Below are 21,101 nucleotides of genomic sequence, written 5' to 3'. Positions count from 1 at the left end.
TTTTGGCTAACTAGTAAAAATTATGATCCCTGGCTAAAATAATCAATGGAAAGCACACTACTAGTATTAGGCTTTCTAGCCCCAGGAAGAGGATGTGATAATGAAATTTTTTTGAAAGGAGCCATGATTTTCCTTGTGAGACATTCAATAGCATCCTAGCTTAAGAACTTGACACTCACCTGGGATAATAAGAGCTTTCCTTGAAGTGCAGAGAAAATGAAAATAAACTAAACTAGATAAAGAACAAAATTCAAATTATGGCATTAGGCCAGTGAGTCTCATTTTTCTGTATCCACCTTCTCCTAAAGACAAAAATTATCAGTGTGGGCAATCCCTTGTCTGGAGAGAGCATCCAACTGGGAGCAGACCAGTGTAATTAATGCACAGGAAAATGGGCAGGAGGCAGGGAGCAGACCAGGCTGTTTGGTTTTGCAAATCTGCAGTGTTTGAAATAGCTGAGATTCACTTGCATACTGTTCTATTGTCTGTCACCATGGATAGCACACCTACCTCCAGCACATTTTTTTATTCTATCCAAACGATTTAAAGGTCTGTGTTTTCAATATTTCAAAATGCTTGGGATACAGCTGAAGGTCAGGGTCAGGTGGAGTGGAGCTTGCCTGCAAAGCTACACTGAAGCATATGACTTTTTGAAAGGGCAGGATGAAGAGCACAAAGTGGGTTTTGAAGAATTCAAGATGGGTAAAATCTGCTACCCCCTGCCATCAGAATTTTATTAGAAACATATCAGGCACAAAGGTGCCTTTGAATGGTAACTTGATACCATGTTTTCCTTTGCAACAGTTTCCAATTAATCATTAAATTTCTTTCATGTACATGTAAATATATCTGGTATCTAAGCATCCTTATTTTACAACATACTGCCTACACAATTTTAGCTTTTGGGCAAGCCTTTAAAAGCTTTCTCCAATGCATCTTCAGGAATTAAATATGAATGTAAATCACATTATCTGATGGCTCAGGTTCTACATCTGAGTGCTTTGAAAGTGCTCTTTCTGTTTAATTAATGAAAGGCAAGGGGAACCTTTTCTAATATATCCTCTTGACACTGCAGTCTGAAAAGTACATGGTAGATGAATGTGTAATGATATCTGTAAGGAATGAGGGAGCCAAGGCTCCCTCACTCTTCTAATTACTGTATGTGTTATGCATGGATGAACAGCTCTGTCTTTTCATGATCCATTTACTATTGTCCAAACCTAGGATGACTTCATGTCTATAAACTACAACAATCCTTGTCACTTGGGCATGTCATATTTAGAGGACATAACGATGCTTGCAAATCACTTTGTATGTGATGAAATTACTTATCTTCTGATGTGCATTTATCCATAAAAAAAATAAAACCTGTATAAATAGAAAAGTAAACACCAGGACTATATTCAGATTATGACTGGGAATAAAATAACTTTGTCATGTGTCTTCTTGTATTTTTCTCCAAATGCTATTATTTTGATATTTCTGGGGTATACTATTTTAAAAAATAATATTTGCAAGAAAAGTATTACCCTCACCACAAGATATTAAACAATGAAACTTTAAAAAATGTTCTTGATAGGCTAAATTATCCCAAGCATCCACAATGATTTAATCTGGCTGACAGAAAGAAAATTATCCTTTGTCATCCTGTCCCAAAATTAGCTCTAAGATCAGACAGTCTTGCTGTATCTGCCTTCTCTTTTAAAAATTCAGGAAGCTGAAGGAGCAGAAGAGCAAGAACAGTCAAATCCACCCTATTACGGACTTCCAGCACTTGCTTTTCTGAGTAAATCTGGAGTGGTAAGTGCTACTTGTGCAGGTAAGAGAAATAGGACCCCCTTACTATTGTTCTCCTAAGGAGGAGATTTCCAACACAGGTAGACGGGCAGATAAGTTTAGCTCTCTTTGTTCTACAATTTTGTACCAGAACAGAAAATCTGGGTTGTTGGTATGCTCTATACATTCTACAGTGCTGATAAATATGTAAGATCGTGGGCTGCAAGCAGTTTCACAACAACATGAGCTTTAGAAACATCTCATCTTCCTTTACTTACCCTGTCTGTACTTGGCTAAGAAACCTCCACCTTGCAGATTGTAGTCTGTCCTTAGTTTTGCATATACTCTGTCTCCACTGGAATGGATTGTTTGTGGTATCTGATCCCCACAAAATTTACCTAGCTGTTTAGCATTGCTGCTGTTGCCATCATATAGCTAAAAAACAACAAAAACAAAAAAGAAAAATGAAAATATAATAAATTTGATGACATTAAAAATCTGAATAATTTCTCCCTGACAAATGTCTGCTTAGGGAAATGTTACTGGGTATACAAGAGGTTAAATTCCATTTCTGCTCAGAGGAAGCCTGGCAGGCATTTCAGAAACAAGCAAAAACAGGAAGCTAGTAACTGAATACTAGTGGGTTTTTAGGGGCTTAGTCACCAAGAGGGGAACATAGGACTCCATTTCAACTTCATTAGAAATATTCAAATAATTTTTGCAACAATTCAGATATGAAATTTGGGATTAACAATATGGTTATTGACACCATTGTGCTTTGTTCCATGCAATTTACTAAGAAAGCATACTGTTCAAAACACAGAAAATTTAAAAGATACAGACAGGTCTTGTTTCTATCTATCAGATTCTTTCTTTCTAGACATAAACACTGTTCTTACCAGCAGCTGTACAGACACTGCTGCCTTGGCTCTCATGGCTCCATGAGATGAAGGTAGCACATCAATATGGAGCTTTCCTATCCTGAGTCTGTTCACTTAGGAACATTTGAAAACCAAGGCCCTGTGTTTTTCCTGGCCCTTGTACTCAGCATACTCATCTGCCTCCTGTGAAGCAAAGTGTCACAGGGCACCTACCGCGAGATAATCGAAGTTGCACTTTGGGTGATATTCCAGATGGAACTGCTCAAACTGGATTTCAAATGGACTTCCTCGGCTTCCTTTGAACAGCCAGTAGCACTCTGAATTGTGGTAATATGGCATAGGGTAGTTGGGAGACATGAAGATGCCAGAAGCTGTTGTGAAAGTCCCACCACAACCTGAAAATGGCAGAGAATGCAAACCAACATTTAACAATGAGAAGATCAGACAATTAAACCTGGTGTGTGTGATTCTCACTACTGACCTCCTTCACATGCCCTGAACATCTTCAGTAATGCCCCAAAAATCTGCATTCAGCCATAAATGTTGTAAGCAGAAGAGAGCCCATAGCAAATAAAAGCATTAACAATCTAATTTGAAGGGTGCTACTGACAGAGAAGGATTAGAAATTAGAAACGTCTTCATTAAATTCTTAATTACTGCTTTCCTAAACATAACAGAAAATTTATGCTACTGTATATCTAGGGAATAGTATGCTCTTCTCTGTGGCAAAAAAGAAAGCCCAAGGATCAAGAAATATCCTTGATCTTAACAGCATGCATATATGTCAGTATATCATTAACAGACAGACTTTAGAAGACTGGAAACAGAAAAATTGTGGGGGAAAAGGTGAGAAATTAAATACAAACAAAAGTATTTATACAATCAAAAACAAGATGTGTAAAATAATTCTATACTTGATGCAGTCATTTTACCTGAAGAGGTACCATCCCACTCTGCTGAAAATCCCTGTCTTGTGCCAAATATGTCACTTACAAACTTTATCCACAGCTTGTTACCATGAGAGATTATAACAGGAGGCAGATCTGTACCACAGTACTTTCCAAGAGGAGGAGAAGTTTCATAGCCTCCATCTCTAGAATGGTAAAGAAGAAATCCTTTGGTCAAAGAGAGATACCATGAGAAAGGCTAGCAAATCAAAAATCTTGTGATTCTCTCAGGCCTGGGAAAGACTAGTGCTGGTTCTTCCTCTGCAACAGACATGCTGCTACCAAATACTGAGTCTTGCTACTTGCAGTAATAAGTCCTACCACAACCACCTGCTTGCTGGGTATGTCACTCATCTCAGCAGCCTGAGTGTGTCAGCACAATGACAAGGTGGACAAGTGTCTCAGGTAGACTATATTCTCTATATTCTATAAGGTGGCAATCATCGGGGCAGCCAAAGGTAATCTCCTAATTTGAAGTAGTAATTTTCTCTCTTCACTGTTTAGCCTAGATGAGCTGACTTATTTTTAAAAAACTGCTTAGTTGCCACCACACAAATGCGAATTCATTTCTGAATTCATTTCACAATTTCATGATGTGATGCATGTTTTGGAATATTTTCTTAGTCTTCAGAATTGGTTCTACAACCACTTATTTTCCTGTTTTTAAATAAAGTAATAATTTCAGTAACATGTTTTAATACTGTAATCAGGATTCACAGCTGATGTTCTGTTTTGCCTCCTGCACATGCCCTGTGGGAATAAAAAAGAGTGTGGCAACCTGCTTATCAATTGCTTCCTGACCTTGTCTTTAAGCACTTTCATGCTACAAACAACCTACAGGTCAGTAGGACAATAACAGATAATTTATATCTATATATGGGTGTGATCTTCCTATGATGCTTTTTAAGTGGACAATAATACTTTCAATTGCATATTCCCAGGTTTACAGCTGCTTTTGAGAAAAATTTCTACTTAGCCTTTGCCACTCTGTTTTCTTGTCATCCTCCCAGCTTAAACTCCTTGCTGCTATCTCCTGTTACTGGCAGCTGAAGAAATGTGCCAGAACCTCCTCTCTCTTGCATCTTGACCTCTGCAGCTGTGGTCAGATGCAACTTTCTGAGTTGACTGAATGCACTTTATCAGAGGACATCTCAGGACAAGAAATGAGAGTGGCACTTCACCTAAGACTTATGTAGCTACCCCATTTAACAGTATCAGGTTTGAAGAGACATTCTAAAAATCCAGTTATGGCAGCAGAAATGTGCTGAGTTGCACTTATGTTCTGTCCATATCTTAAAACCTGTTTAATGCTGCTGAATTCTTTACAGTGAAAACAGAGTTAGATTTATGCTATAAATAAATGTTTTCAGTTCCTAAGGTGAAAAAGTGAAAAAGATCACCCTGTTGACAATTTGGACCACTCCAAATTAAAGTGTTAATTGTTAAAATAAAGTTAGATTAAATTTAATTTCAGATTGTTGTTTTAAAAAGAAAAATAAATTTAATACTTTACTTAGAAAATATTGAAAAAGCTTTTTAGGTTTTCATAACTTTTTCCAGTTTCTATGTACAGCTAAAAACCCCAGATAATTCAGCTGGAATTCAGAATCTCAATATTGCAACTTCAGCAAGCAGATTTTTGTTTGGTTTTAAAAAGAAGATACTAGTTACCAAGGAATAACTCATACAGAATATCTGGTATAACATTCAGGATGACCTTTATCATGGTGCTCAGTGAGGTAATGGAAACTCTTAGCATGCTCAGACTGAAAAAACACACTGCATTCTGCAGATAATGGTCCACCCAGAGAGCTGGCTCATGAGGACAGGAATGGGTGCACCAACACTGCAAATTGCAAATCCATCTGCAGCCACACAGCAGAAAGGATATGCACTTGGTGCTGCTGTACTGTAAGCAGGTAACCTTCCTGCAAATATTCCTTCTATTTGTCTCTGTCCTGTAAAATTCCCTAGAATCACTAGGTTAGTATCCTAAGTTTACTAGTCATGCCAGTATAGAAATAGCAGATTATTTACATGCTCCCCTCATTACCTCCTAGAGTGGCTGCTCTCTAAAGACTATAAACATAGAACAGAATATAGAAAGTTTGGGTTGGAAGTCATCTATGGCACCCAACTCTGCAACAAACAGGGATATCTTCAACTAGATCAGGTTGCTCAGAGCTTCATCCAGCCTGACCCTGAACATTTCCAGGGTTGGGGCATCAGCTGCCTTTGTGGGCAACCTGTTCCTGTGCCTCACTCTCCTCATTGAAAAAATTTCTTCTGAGCAATCCAAACTCTCTTAACCTGCCTTCATTTGAGAGTGCTGCAGTCCTCGGATTGTCTTCATGGTCCTCCTTTGAACTTGCTCCCAGAGGTCTGTGTCCTTATGCTGGGGGGCCCACAGCGGGATGCAGCACTCCAGGTGGGGTTTCTCTCACCAGGGCAGAGCAGAGAGCCAGAATCACCTCCCTTGGCCTGCAGCCCACGCTGCTTTTGATGCAGCCCAGGATTCAGGTGGCTTTCTGGGCTGCAAGGGTACATTGCCAGACCCTCTCTAATTTTTCATCCACCCTCAAGTCCTTCTCCACTGGGCAGATCTTGATCTGTTCACTCCTGAGTCTCTATTGATAGAGAGTGTTGCTCCAAACCAGGAGCAGGACCTTGTACTTGGCCTTGTTGAACCTACTGTCTATGTCATTAATAAAGATTTTTAATAACTTGATCCCAGTACAGACTCCTGAAGGATCACTTGTCAGAGGTCTCCATCTGCACATCAAGCCATTGACCACTACCCTCTGGATGTGGCAATCCAATCAATTCCATCCGCCCATCCAATCCATATCTCTCCAATTTAGTGAGAAATATGTTGTGGCGTACTGTGTCAAAAGCTTTACAGAAGTCACACAAATGACATCTGTAGCTGTTCACTCATCCACTGTCCTTCCATCACAGAAGACCACTAGGTTGGTCAAGAATGCCCTTGGTGAAGTCATGCTGGCTGTCTCCAGCCACCTCCCTGTATTCCATGTGCCTTAGCAGAGCTTCTAGGGGGATCTGTTCCATGATACACCCAGGCACAGATGTGAGGCAGACAGGTCAACAGTTCCAGGGTGCTCTTTTTTACCCTTTTTAAGAATGGGTACAATGTTTCCCCTTTTCCAGTTACCTGGAACTTCACTTAATTGCCACGGCTCTTCGAATATCACAGAGAATATGTCACAAAACAGACAATAAAACTCTTTGTTTCTGCACTAAGGAAAACAACCCAAATGCAGTGCATGGGAACACAGTCTACACACTCCATTTGCTCTCAGAACTGGAATTTATCAAGTGGGAAAGCTGACAACAAAGCTGGATGAGAGGAGGAAGCCTTGAAAGCTCTCTAAGTCCCTTTCCCACACTGACAGTAATGTGTATAGTTAAAACTAAAGATTCTGAACATGCTGAAGTGGGTTTGGACAACATACATATTAATCAGTACTAAGGACAAGAGAAAGAATTAGCCTTGCCTGATTTCTATATAATCCTCTGTACAGCGTTTATTCCCTTCCAAGGTGAAGTTGGTGAAGCTCAGCACAATCTGTCTGTTCATTCCCACTGTGATGGTGTAGATGCACTCAGTCCGGACAGGGTAGTTACTGGGGTAGTTTGGAGATGTTAGCACGCCCGTTTCAGAAGTGTAGTTGTGCGAGCAAGCTTTAAAAAGAAAAGAAACAAAGATGAATTAATGTCACATGTCTGCTAAGTTAACAGGAAATTTCTATTTTCAACAGGCAGAGGAGCAAACATCCTGTGCATTATAACTCTTCCTGGACACTTCTTACTGCTGAATGTCAACAGTATAAACTAAAACCAGAGTCCAGCTGTTTCATGGGATTTCTTACATTTGAGTTGATTTGTTCAGCTCTTACCAGAACACTGTGTCTCTAATAAATAGGTAACATAAAAGCAGTTTCAGCTGCCTAGATGGCTTTGTCCTAAAGCCCAAGTAAGCAGAGAGAGGAAACTGAAAGGGATGTCTTGCTGAACACAAAAGGTAGGACCCCGGAATTTCTGAAAAGTAGTAGTGATGGAAACCAAATATAATTTATAGCTATGAGGAGAAGCTACATAGTTTTCAACATTCCCCATGGTCAAACCTGTTAGAGGGGATTTTATATCTAAATTTCTTTTCCCATTTTCTGGGCCATAAGTGACAATAAGCTGAAAAGCGGTATAATCCTCAGAATTTGAGGACACGAGAGTTTTACTTAAGTCTTATAAGTCTTATATTTAATTTTTTTTTTTTTTGTGAGCAATGTATGAGCTGGGAAAAAGAAAATAGTGTGGACTAATGCTGAGGTAGAGCCTAAGCAATAATTAAAAAGATCCCCTTTTCAAAACACAAAGACTAGGAATAAAATATTTCCTATAGAATAGTATGAAACTTTTTTTGGAAAGAAGAATTGTTGTCTATTAGTTGATCACAGTCAATGAGTAAAGTTTGTGATATGGCTGCAAAAAGGGCAAGAAGAAATGTGAACTGTGTCAGGTGTTTTCAGGCAAAACAGGAAATTCTGATGCCACTGCACAAGGCATGTGCAGGTGACATCACCTGGAAAAATGTGGATAACCATGATGTTCGGAAAATCAAATGAGAACAAGTAAGAGGTTGTGGAGATAGCAGGAAATTAGTAGATTGGTATGTAAGAGACACTAGAAGAGCTGAACATGTTGGCTTAGCAAGTGCAGATAAACATCAAGAAGCATGAAGAAAGGAAAAACAGAACACATTCCCAATGACAGGACAAGTTCTGAAGTTAAAAAATGTCCATGAGTACAGACACATAGAAATATTCTATGGAGAAAGTTTCTATTAGGAAGTGAGTTTCTAGAGCAATGATACAATCAGCATTACAGATGCAGAAAGAAGAAAACAGTCTACTGGTTCTTAAGATAAATTTTGATTAATTTAAGGAGGGTTCCACATTATGTAACTTTTAGCTAAAAAAAAAAAAAAAAGGACAAGGAGAGTAGCATAAAATTTTGATGACCCTGGGGATTCATTCTGGCCTCCATTTCCCCATTTCACATCCTACAGGTTGCAAATATAAGAAATTAAATAGTTCCTACCAAATAGGCAGGTTTAGACTAATTATAAATAGAACTGAGAGAGCAAGCAAAATATTATGTCCAACTACACTCATTTAAGCTAATTGCCACAGATCTCTGAGATCTGCTTTCTGACATGGCACAGCTGCAGTGTAGCAATGTTTATGATTAACTCTTTAATTGCATAACATTTTAGGGGGAAGGGATGGAGCTATACACTTCAGGCCCTTTGTGTCTAAAGTTGGCCACTTCCATGTTTACTCTCTAAGCATTCTAACTACTAAAACATTTTTGCTTTAATGGTGTATTTTTAATGGTGTTATTTTGCATTTTGGGTCACCTGGAAAGTCTGTGTTGCAAACATCTTCTGTGGGATAAATAGTCCCAAAGTAGCTCCCAGATTCATGTTCCTAATTCATCACAGGGAGAACAGAGAAACGGGACATAGGAAAAGGTCAATAGCTTTCTGCCATTTGCTTGTGCTTTGGTATTGACAAATCAAAAAGGTTTCATGCACTAGTTTACCCAAAATCATTATCTATGAAAGTCTTTATCTAGAATTGTAGTAATTTATGTGTTCCATACTTGATATACTTTAATGTATGCACACAACAAACAGGTTAGTCCTGGTCACCATAAGAGCCTTGTGCTGCTTTGTAAATCCTTATAATGCCCTGGCTATGCTGCCAGCTCCCATGGTGTTCTGTGATATGTAGGGCTTATCATCAAACCCCAGATCCTCAAGTCATATGCTTTCTTGAGAATGCTCACTGAAGGGTTAGAAATCTGACTTAGAAATGTGACCCAAGTTTTCCTAACAGACCACAAAGCAGTAAAAAAATAAAAGAAAATGTGTGTATATTTCTTAGGTTACTTATTTTTAACTAATTTTTTCCTCCTGCTTTCAGAGGGATAGCTTTCAACCTGTAGAATATGAAAACTGGTGTACTAGATAAGAACCCTGACAGTAAAATTATTACTACAGAAGCCAATTTTTTTTAATCAGCCCTTTTAATAACAATTTCCACATAATTGTTCAGGTTCCCTCCCTCACCAAAGTTTTTCTTCCTGGGAGGAGCCCAGACAGAAACTTCTATCCCAAGTGTGCTGTTTTAAACTGGATGCTCTATACTGCTTTATATTTCACTTAACAATCTTCTTTATGAGCTAAGGGATAATAAATACAGAAGATGGAACAGTGACTGCCTTATAAATATTAGACTTCTGGCTACAGTGAAATAAATCCAAGTATAGATGGAATATGCTGGCTGCTATGAGGATTTAGAAAAGCACAGATGAACCTATGTTTTTGAAAGCCAACTCTTTCCTGGTAACTGGATTAATTCATAGTGTTCTACTTTCAGCAGGAGAGCTGGCACTCCCCTTTAGCATTCATCTCACTAACATTTGTGGGTGTGCTAGGGCAATAACAGACCCTCCAGTGAACACTTAGTAAAGTTAGCAGGAAAAAAAAGTACTTTGACTCCTTTGCCAAAGTTCAGAATGCAGTCTAATAGTATCCATGATTATTATAAGTCTGGAAAAAAAACACGAATTCAGCTTAGTTGGAAGACACTTATTACAGCTCATGAAAAACAGAAGGAGGCAATTGTTGAGGACAATCACACATCTTGCTTTGCCCAGCCTTCTGATTTTAGTACTGTGTTAGCTTTTCTGAAAAAATCTCCATAAATGGCAGTAACCCACTGTAATAGCCAATAGCAGAGAAAAATGCCAGGTTTTGTACTACTCACTCATGCAATCATGCATAATGTAGAAAATTACAGTAGTTTCACGAATACAAGCCGCACGGATTATAAGCCGCACCCCCGGTGCCTCGACAATGTTGCTGTCTTTGTCAATAGATAAGCCGCACCCCGAATATTAGCCGCACTTTCGTTCGTCGCGAGAATCCGTGCGCAGCTTTCACAAATTGGCCAATTAGTAACAGGATCGCGGCATAGCGGGCTTTACTGGCTCGGGGCGGGGCCAGGAAGGCTCGGCCCACTCATGGTTGCCGACGGGGCCGGGTGGCCCAGCTCAGCGCCACGGCTCGGCGGGGCTGGCCGGGTGGTGCTGCCGCCGCCGCCGGGCTCGCTGGCCCCCCTCTCCCGTCAGCACCGCCCCGCTGCCGCGTTCGCTCGCCCGGCTGGCAGGGCTGCCGCCGCCGGGCTCGCCGCCCGCCCCGCTGCCGCTTTCGCCCGCCCCGCGCCGCGCCCGCCCCGCGGCGCTTTCGCGAGCGGCGCTTTCGCTTCGCTCGCCGAGCGGCGCTTTCGCGAGCGCCGCTTTCGCTCGCCGAGCGCCGCTTTCGCGAGCGCCGCTTTCGCTCGCCCCGCCGGCAGGGCTGCCGCCGCCACCACCAGGCTCGCCGGCTGCCCCCTCCCGTCTGCACCGCCGCCGCGTTTCCTCGCCCTGGCCGGCACTGCAGGCCCCCGCATCGCCGGGCTCCCCCACGCTGCTGGCCCCGATTCTGCTGGGCTTCCCCCGCTGCCAGGCAGCCCCACCCGCCGGCCTTCCTGCTTCTGCCATGCTCCCCTGCACTGCTAGCCCCAGTTCTCCCGGGCTCCCCCGCCATGCTGGCTCAGGCTCTGCCGCCCTCCCTGCCCCGCCCTGCTGGCTCAGGCTCTGCCGCCCGCCCCCCACACTGCTGGCCCCGCCTCTGCCAGGCTTTCCCACCTCTGCCGGGGCCGGCCGGGCTCCAGCTTGGCTTGGGGCTGCCGCGGGCTCTCACTTCCGTGTTGGCAGCTTTTAGAATTTTGTTAATAGATTAGCCGCCCCGGAATATTAGCCGCACTTCCGGGTTTCCACCAAAATTTTGGTCAAATTGGTGCGGCTTGTATTCGTGAAATTACTGTATATTCATGTTTTCTTCCCTAAAATGATACCAATCACTTGCCACAATCCTAGTTAATCAAAAATCAAGCGATAGTGCAGTATGTAACATGGGATTTTTCTTTCAATCTCACTGTACCAAAGAAAAACTGGGATCCCTAACTATTCACTCTTTATGTAGTACTATACATCTTTAGAAAAAAAAAAGATGGAACTATCACATGAAGCATATATGCCTCTTCAGGGCCTTCTGTTACTTTTTGCTGGCAGATGCTAACAGGCTTGAATTTTACTAAGGAGGCACAAAAAGGTCTTTGGTAGCATGTTAGACCCAAACTTCCTCAAAATACTGAGTCCAATGGTTCAAAAAGATTCTCCACCTGCCTTCAGCTGATTTACACCTAAACACACATACTGTGGAGTTGTACTCACATATTTTGGCTTTTATAGGCAGACTAACACCCTGATCAAATGCTGCCAAGTTACAGCAGCCTAACACACTGCCACGTGCCAGCCAGTTGAGCCTTTTTCCTGAGACTTGGGGTGAGCTGAGCAGATGCCCCAGACACATATTGGACATCAGCTTTTTTTTCTGTCTTAACTCAACCTTATTCAACCATTCTCTGTACATCTCTGCACACACCTATTTGTCAGACATTACTTTCCATTCTCGTCATTGCTCGTTCAGCTGAAGACCAAAGCCAGGCATCATACTCCTAATAATTACTGGGTTAAGTCCCAAAGATGGGAATGAAGATCTCAACTTGTACTCAGCTATCAAGGAAGAAGACACACAAATCTATGCTACACTTTCAGGTGCACTTCTAAGTTTATGGATTCACAGACTTTTTCTCTTTCCTCATCCTTCTCGAACTCTGGCTTCTCCAAATAGTCATTGTAACTAACATATAATCCATAATGAAGCTATTTAAAAACAGATTACACATCTTGATAAATAATATTCACAATTCAAGATGATAATGAGGAAAATTATCTTTCACCAAAGCCAGAAACAGAACAGGAATAAAAAGTCTATCAGGAAGTCAATCTGCTAAAAATCTTGTTGTGGCTAACTTTTCCCAGCAGAAAGATTGATGTGAAGCATCTCTAAAGAAATAAACAAATTTTAAAAGCCTTGAACAAACAGAAAACCAACCACCAAACCAACCAAACACACCACCAAAAACAGATGAATTCCCACTTATTTGTGAAGAAGTTGAGGGGAAAAAAAATTAGCTGACTCCAGTGGTATTCATATGGGAAAACTATGCCCCTGTATCTACCAAGACCCTGCACAAAAGTTCCAGGAAAGACTAAACTCTTTTAAAGACTTTTCAATATTTTTACATGGGTTATTTGTGATGTGATCAGCCAAAATTGGCAGAAGACAACCCTAAAATCTACCATAACACTTACATGGCTTTTGTGACATTCATCTAGATGGCAGTTGAGACCTGGACTCTGAAACAAATCAAAACATTACCTTATGTTCTTGTGACTTTCCCTTTTAAATGACAGAAGGATGGCAAAGAACTAAGAATCCAAGGTACCTATAGTTGAAGTGGGTGATACACATTTTAAAATTAGTGTCGTGTGGGCATGTCTGACTAAAAGATTTCCATCTGTATTGCTGCTACATGAGCTATTCACAGCTACTAGCTGGCAGACTGCTAAAACAATTGTTTTCACTTTATGGGCCATGGCCATGGCTGCGTCTTGTGGCATACATTTTTTTTTTAACAGGAAATATAGCTTTGCCTTTTATTCTTTTCAGGATACTTTTCAAGTATTTAACATATTATAGATAAGCCATGCTAACAAAAACATTGTTTAGCAAGACGCATGGAGAAGAAAATTAGTTTCATTTTACATTAGAAAAAGTTCACTCCTACATATCCTTCTTTTTTTTAACTCCAGTTTATTTGGCATGGGGGGGACAGTCTTGTCCATGTTTTCAATAGCTCATTCTCTCTGAAATAACTCCAGGCAAAAGACTATTGAAATGTTTAATATGAAGCAGAACATCTTTGACAAGTTCTGATACTGGTTATGCTCTAGCTGGCTAAGAAAACACAACTGAAAAATATGAAGAATTCTTATTGCACAAGAAACATTATTAGAACCATATTTTCTTTAGTAGAAAAAATCTAAATTAGCAGCAGATGTAAAGAAAAAAAAATCATAGTTTTAGTATATCTCTCAGACATTATTATATTTAGCAATTTGCTACCTTAGTGTAACTGGATATACATGAGCTGAAGATCAGACCTAAACATCTCACAGTGGGAAAACTAAACTACATGACTTCAGGGAAGCGAGGAGTTGCTTCTCACAGCAAAATCCCCATACACATAGATGTTTGCCTTCTCTCAGGTCACAGAAATTTCAAAATAATTTATTCTTAATAAAAAATGAATTTTAGCTCTCTGGTATTTATGAAAACTTTATGGTACTGCTATGTTTGTACTGGACCAAAAGACATATCTTTTTTAAAAAAACCAAATCATAGTTTCAGCCTCTCTGTAAATTTATTACTCTTAGTTTCCGTAGCTATTTCCCTCTTTGCCATATTTATACAAGCTGTAGTGGTTGAAATTAAAAAGCATTTATTCTAGAGATCATTCAGAGAGTGAGAATAAATGGAGAGTTAGCACAGATTGGCTGAAGAATATTAAAGATATTAGTGTTCATTATGGGAAAATAAATATAGAGTTTGGATTAAGATATTACATAGCACTTATTTCACGTAAACATATTCTCTAGTTGTTAAAAGCACTGAAAGACAGCAGATGTGCATTTTTAAGGCATTGTTTGAAAACATTCCAGGGACAGCACTGATGTAGTTGAACTCCAAAGGACACATATTGCAATGCTTTGTATGAAAGATGAGAAAAGCCAATCACCATGGTGGTGGTAAGGGGGGATACAGAAAAGAGGAGGCAGAACTGTGAAACTGGACAGCACTGAAATGACTAACACACCCACAGAAACAGATATGGTTACAACAGAGACAGAAATACAGATTAATGTAGAGTAAAGAATACTTTGATCTGATGGACTCTGAGAAAAGTTGCTATAAGAATATTTAGGAAAGAATCAATCCACCATGACATAGTAATCTGAGGTGAGTTAAAAGGAAAAAATTTCACATTAAAAAGCAACAATGATATTTACAGAAGGCTTAGTTTGCAGTTGCAAACAAAGGCTAAAAAAAGACTTTATAAGGATGATAATTTCACAATTTCTCACTAGTAAGAATTCAGATTTCAAACTACAGTTTTCCTGGAAAGATTTTTAAAAGTAGAACTTGGGTTTTTTTTGCCTATTACTTTCTAAGAATAGAAATTTCCTCCTTGAAATAGTTCTCATTAAATCTTTATTGTTTCTACTGGCTTTTTGGTTTCAATGCAAGATAACTCGAATATAAATGAAGACAGCTGAGGAAATGGTTTCCATGGATTTGTAAGTTATCTGCTAGTGAATAAAACCACAGTAGCAAAATCTGTAGTGGTCCTGCCTATACACAGGCTTGAGAGATAAAATAATAGCCAATTTTCCCAAGATGTCACCAAGAAAGCAGTTAGGAATTGGAAAATTTGCTGCTTTTGAACAGGTTGAATAAATTCAGGAATTAGGAAAATTAAAGAAACTAAGAGCACACAATGAACAGCCATAGCATATGCATATGCAGCCATGGCTGCATCGATGAGTACTATGAATTCCTGGTATTCATCTAACAAATCCCTTTTAGTCTGCACTCACACACAGAAACCACATAGGAACTGGTTAGTGATGGATAACAAACATGCCAGCTACAAACACATTCTCATTTTTACTTTTTTTCCTTTATGCTACTTTGTCTCTTCTGTGATTTAATTCTGCTAGGTAGACCCTGTCCCTCTACCTTCCATAGCACTATGTACCATGGCCAGTTGTTTCTTGAACACATCCAGGGATGGTGATTCCACCACCTCCCTGGGCAGTCCATTCCAATGTTTAACCACCCTTTCTGTGAAAAAAATTTCTCCTAATGTGCAAAAGAGAAGAGAATGGAGAGAATGAGCAGTCATTCTTCCTTTATCTCACTGATGTAAGCCTTGGCCATTTAGAAAACACTTAAAGAAGGGATTTAATACATAACAGGAGCCTTGAACTCTGGTGGAGACAGAAATGTTGCACTCTGTTGTGATGAAAAAATCGCTTGAGCTTTCAGGTTATTTTGCTGCTTTATCGAATTTCATCCTAACTGACCTTTCTCTACCCACCAACAATATTGAACCTTACAGAGACTAAATTAATTTTTTATGGCATCCAAGAGTCTCCCATTCAAGTGAGTTGTCCACGATCACTAAGTTTCCTAGATCACACATACACAGTTTAAAAAGGACAAAGAAAATTCAGAAAATACTTTTCCTAAATAATTCACGCAGTTCTGCCATGTCAGCTCTTACTGAATTTTAAAAGAAAGCAACAGTGCTGCTTACAGAAATTGCTTTCTGCCTTCCTAGGGAGTAAAAAGCTTTTGAATAAAGCAGAATGAATAAAAAGGAGTAGAAGAGGCACCAGGAAGTCTTCTGGCAACACAGAAAATAATGTTTCTGTTTTTTGTAGTGGTTATTTACAGTGACAGCTGAAAACATTTAATTTGCATAATGAACAGACTGACATATTACCTTTGGATGCATCCAGGGAGATATAATTAGCTGAGAAGCCCTCAGTTGCAACACTGTGATCTGTCATGAAGAACAACGTCATCATATTGCCACCACTAGTGAGAGATGGTGGAATTGATCTTCCACAGTATCTGCAGCAAAAAGATACCCCAAATTGAATGGCAATACTTTATAAAGCATTTGTATCACTGAAAGAGAACTCAGCTTTCATGTGAAGTTTGAATAGCTACACAATTCTTTTCCTTTGGATGACACAGATCCCAGGCATATACCCTGTATCATGGGACTAAGTAGTACACTACATATACAAGTATATACAAATATATATATGTATACTACTATATATGTAGTATAGCACACTACATGTACAAGGGTACAAATCTAAAGAGTGGCAAAATCAGAAAAGAAACTCTGACTTATATAAAGTGGTCAAATTCTTATTGAATTTATACTGTCCTGTACCTACAACATACTCTGTTATTTTGTAGGAGTCAGAGTGGCTGGCCAAACACTAAGATTGCAAAATGCTCTTCATTATGAGAGTTATTTGCTCCTTACTTTCCAAAATACTGCCCTGTTAGCCAACTATTTTACAGTCTATAGTTGCAGCTGGATACTATTCCCAAGTAATTCAAATGTTCTTGAATTCTTGAATAGGGCAGCAAGAAAACCTTGTATATATATACCAGTTGGAAATGTGGAATAAAAGAAAATATTCTTCCCTAAGATAAAATCATGTTTCAAAAGAAAATGAAAACTAAATCCCATAAAATGCAGGCTGTGATCTAGTTTTTGTGGATATCCAAATGTACAGCCTTTTAAGTAATGTTTCTTTCACTTGTGCAAGTCTTTAAAATCCTGTCTTTTCTGGGCAGAAATATGTTAATGCTTTTCAATTTATTTTCCATAAATCAAAATGTTAATGGACTGGGACAAAGCTAGCTAAAAAACCTGTCCTTAAAAGAGCTTTTCTCTTGACACAACTTAGTTTCTCCCAATACATTATATTGGCCAAGTAGCAAGCTGCCTTTGCTATCCTAGCAGAGAAATTGCTGCTATTGGTGCTATAATGAAGAGAAAATAATGTATACATAAAACTTAAAGAAGCAAATTGAATGTCAAGACCTACAGAACAGTGCTCACTTCACAATAACACAGATCTGTAGGCTAATGGACATATTTACCTCCCCAATTTTTGCAGAGTGCTGTTGTCATATATTTCAAGATAATCGTTTCTGCAACTATAGTGAAATGCCAAGTTAAATGAAGTGAATGTCAGGCGGATAAAGTAGCCAGGTTGAACGTTGATAATCCAGGTACAGTTAATCCCATGTGGGTACACAACTGGATAACCAGGACTTGTAATTGTTCCTGATGGGCCAGTGAGAGTCTCTCCACATACTGCAGAGATTGAAAACATCAGGTTACATGATATGTTTATAAAAAAAACATTTAGACACTTACAAAATTGGCTACTTTTCTTTCTGAAATTTCATAGTCTTTCTTCCCTGATGTATACTACATGGTAAATGATTAAGAATTTATCTCCAATCACATCATCCTAAAATTGATTGCCAGTTGTTTTCAGTTAGTGGGAAAACACTCTACACAGAAAACAGCAAAACAGTCTTTACCTGTATCTAATGGCCAGTACTGAGCTCTGAAGCCGAGGTTGGTTAGTGAGGAAGCTCTGAATTTGATATAGAGATTGTTCCGTGTGGATTGCACTCTAGAGGGTACAGCTGTACCACAGTATTTCCCCAAAACAGGAGAGTCTCCATTGTTGCCATCTCTGACCTGAAGAACAGTGTATTCAAAATATCCTATAAAAATTTCTATTACATTCAAGTATTAAGCATAAAGTAATTAATAAGAACTGTATAAAAGAGAGCCTTAGGAAGTCAACCCTACTCCTTCTTCAGTGTGATTTCTACTACAGGCACATAAAATACAACCATAAAATGCCTGCCAGAGAAGCATTATCCCACACAATGTATGTCAGATGCAGAAAAGATGAGATCTTACACCCTCAGCAGTACATGGCACATAAACCTCCCAAATCAGGCCTACCTGTTTAAAAAAGCCCTGATACTTGCCTCTGATTATCAAAAGTCATAACATCTTTGGAGAACCAAGAAAAGCTTTGGGATCCCATTATGAACCTGGAAAAGCTTTTGTGGCTGCTGGAAGGACTGTGTGCCTGACAAGAACTTCTGCTTTGGTGGAGATGTGTATTAGAAGGAACTTGCAGATACATATCTACTGTTTATAGTACGTGTGTTGTTCTTTACCTCGATGTAGTCTGAATCACAAGTGGTTGCATTTCGAATGTCAAAGTCAGTGAAGTTAAGAATCACCACTTTGGTAGCTAGCTGGGAAATGGTCCACTCACAGGTCTTTGGGTGAGGAGACATCCTGGGGTAATAAGGTGAATGAATTGTGCCTGCTCCAAACAAGGAACCTCCACAGGCTGCCAAGAGACACCAAGAATCAGTACTTGTGATGAATGATTTCAAGGAATGTATCATAATGATGTATGATATGTATCAAGTAACACTATGAAATTAGAATAAAACCAACCCTAAACCCTAAACTATTATATTACAGCAGGTACTACAGATCACTCAAGTGAACATATTTAATAGAAAAAATTACTGTAAGTATAGCATAAGCATGCTTGTACAGAAGACTGAACTGTGCCCATGAAAACTAATGGATTTGACTCATTTGTTTCACAGACACAGATAGGCTTGTTGGTGGTTAAGAACTTAAAGACAAGTAAAATGAAAGTAAAAAGATACAGGTAGAATTGAAGCTATAACATCTTTGGTATGCAAGTGACACATCACTAGTATCATATCATAGAATCATTAGTGTCATATCACAGAATATTCTGAGTTGGAAGGGACCCACAAGGATCATTGAGTTCAACTCTTCAATGACTGGCCCATATGAGGATCAAACCCACAACCCTGCTGTTATTAGCACCATGCTGTAACCATCTGAGGTAATCTCAAGGTCAGAAGCGACAAAGGGCATTTCCAAACTTGCTAGAAGTGCCTACAGCAAACCTACTGCAGACATCTTTTTAAATAAATAAACTGACTCTTCTGTCCTTTCTTTTGAAGTTTGTGTTTAACCTATTATATGAATAATATATCATGGAAATGGCTGAAAGTGTCCAAATTACAAGTAAATTCACTGTGCAAAGGACCAGTTCCTCTTACCAACTTGATAAATAGCCCTGAAGCTAGTTCTTTGCACAGAAGCATCAGACTTGAATTTGATCCAGAGACCATTGCTGGTAGAAGTGATTGCAGACATGACTGTATTACTACAGATTTTTCTAATAAGAGGAGATGTCTCACTGTCACCATCTCGAACCTAGTCATCAAAAAGAGGAAAGAAAATGTTAGATCATAAAAGCATTGGGATCTGATATCCAGATAAAACTATAATCTCCCCACAGCTGCTACATAACAAAAGGAGTAACTGTTTTATGTGTTTATGAGAGGGGCAAGGAGCTGTCACAGTAACTGGCACAAGCATGGGTCTTACGAGAGCTAAAAGGAACAATCAGATGATCAGCACAGAAGACACTAACACATGCTGCTGCCCCAGGACATTAGGATGAAATTATCTTCTCTATGAACCACAGTTGTAGCACTATTGAGCACAGTATTTAGCACAAACACATTTGGCCTATGTTTCCAAAAGAGACACCTTTAGTATGAAAGAGACAAGTAGGGTGCTCACCAATGATAGCTGTGAAATTTTTGCCAGCACTAAAATCTGCTGGGGATTAAAAGGGTATTTTTTATTTTCTTGCTCTGGCCATGAAGTTTCCAGTGATTTTTCAATGGCATTTCTCCAGAACAAGCATCTGCCCCATCACACCCATACATCAATGCAGGCAGACAGCTCACTAACAGGAGATTCAACTCCAAGACCCTAAAGCAGTAAAGAAGCACACAAACATCTTTTCACTCCTTTGCCGGAAGGGTTCAATGCATGATAATTGCAATGAGGCTATATCAGGGAATCCAGCTTCTACCTTCTGCACTGCCTTTCTACTGACCTCAATCAATTTGCTAATCAAAGGACAAATGTATCTTATATATTTTCCCTGAAGTTGATTATAAATGCTGATTATGAAGAGGAGTAGATGGGAAGGAGGTATTTGTACCTCAAAACTTCAAGCCCTCAATCGATACTCCATGCGTAAGAAAGAATAGCTACATCCAGGGATCCAGGCAGAGCCCTGATATATCTCTGAGGTGCCCATCTCATTTCAAGTGGGCAACAACAACCTCAGCTTCAAAAAACAGTTTTTCTGCTCTCCACCCAAGAAAAAAAAAACAACAAAACACAATTTTTTGTCCCAAAGATTCTCCCAAAAACAAAACGCCTTTTTTCTGCTGTAAAAGTGGTTGTGGTTGATGCAGATGGAACTGCTTTTAAATGCATCTATATGCTGTCAAAGCCAAAAAATAATTCCAGTGAATTCACTGGCAAACCAGGGACATCCAGCTTTCAGCTTTTTTTCCTCATCACCAATTATTTCTGCCCCAGCTGAGTCATCCATGAGTTGGGAGAGAAGGTAAGGAACCCTCATGAGAGCCCTGGTGAACAGGCAGTGACTGGCCTGCTTGCCCTGCTTTGCAGTCTCAAGGTAGTAAGACGGCTTTCTGGCTAACAGATACTTCCAATTTCCCTGGAATTTCAGTTCAAAGTGACAGAATTATTCTGGATTTACAGCAGAACAGCTGACATCAGAATTTGTGCCAAAATATTTAGTAAATCTTTGGAAAGCACTGAAAACTTCCAGAACTGTAAATCACAGAAGTTTTTATGTTTTTCTTGAGCTGATTCTCCTTACATTTTTTGTTTATATA

At 39.5% G+C, this 21,101-nt stretch overlaps 1 protein-coding gene across 1 annotated transcript in view; it reads right to left on the bottom strand.

Moving 5' to 3' along the window:
* The window catches only part of CUBN (cubilin), a 152,972-nt gene that overhangs the window by 104,711 nt on the left and 27,160 nt on the right, over positions 1 to 21,101 (bottom strand). Inside the window, exons 17-25 of the mRNA XM_033076268.1 lie at positions 19,434 to 19,590; positions 18,498 to 18,676; positions 17,841 to 18,003; positions 17,391 to 17,607; positions 16,207 to 16,337; positions 7,120 to 7,306; positions 3,590 to 3,750; positions 2,871 to 3,052; positions 2,055 to 2,211 (exon numbers count right to left, since the gene is read on the bottom strand). Coding sequence (XP_032932159.1) covers positions 2,055 to 2,211; positions 2,871 to 3,052; positions 3,590 to 3,750; positions 7,120 to 7,306; positions 16,207 to 16,337; positions 17,391 to 17,607; positions 17,841 to 18,003; positions 18,498 to 18,676; positions 19,434 to 19,590 — 1,534 coding nt within the window. The remainder of the gene's footprint in view (positions 1 to 2,054; positions 2,212 to 2,870; positions 3,053 to 3,589; positions 3,751 to 7,119; positions 7,307 to 16,206; positions 16,338 to 17,390; positions 17,608 to 17,840; positions 18,004 to 18,497; positions 18,677 to 19,433; positions 19,591 to 21,101) is intronic.

This window comes from Catharus ustulatus, chromosome 1 (assembly GCF_009819885.2).
Source record: "Catharus ustulatus isolate bCatUst1 chromosome 1, bCatUst1.pri.v2, whole genome shotgun sequence".
Classification (NCBI taxonomy): domain Eukaryota; kingdom Metazoa; phylum Chordata; class Aves; order Passeriformes; family Turdidae; genus Catharus; species Catharus ustulatus.
Note: the sequence above shows the minus strand (reverse complement) of the source record. Positions and strands in the feature narration are given on the sequence as shown.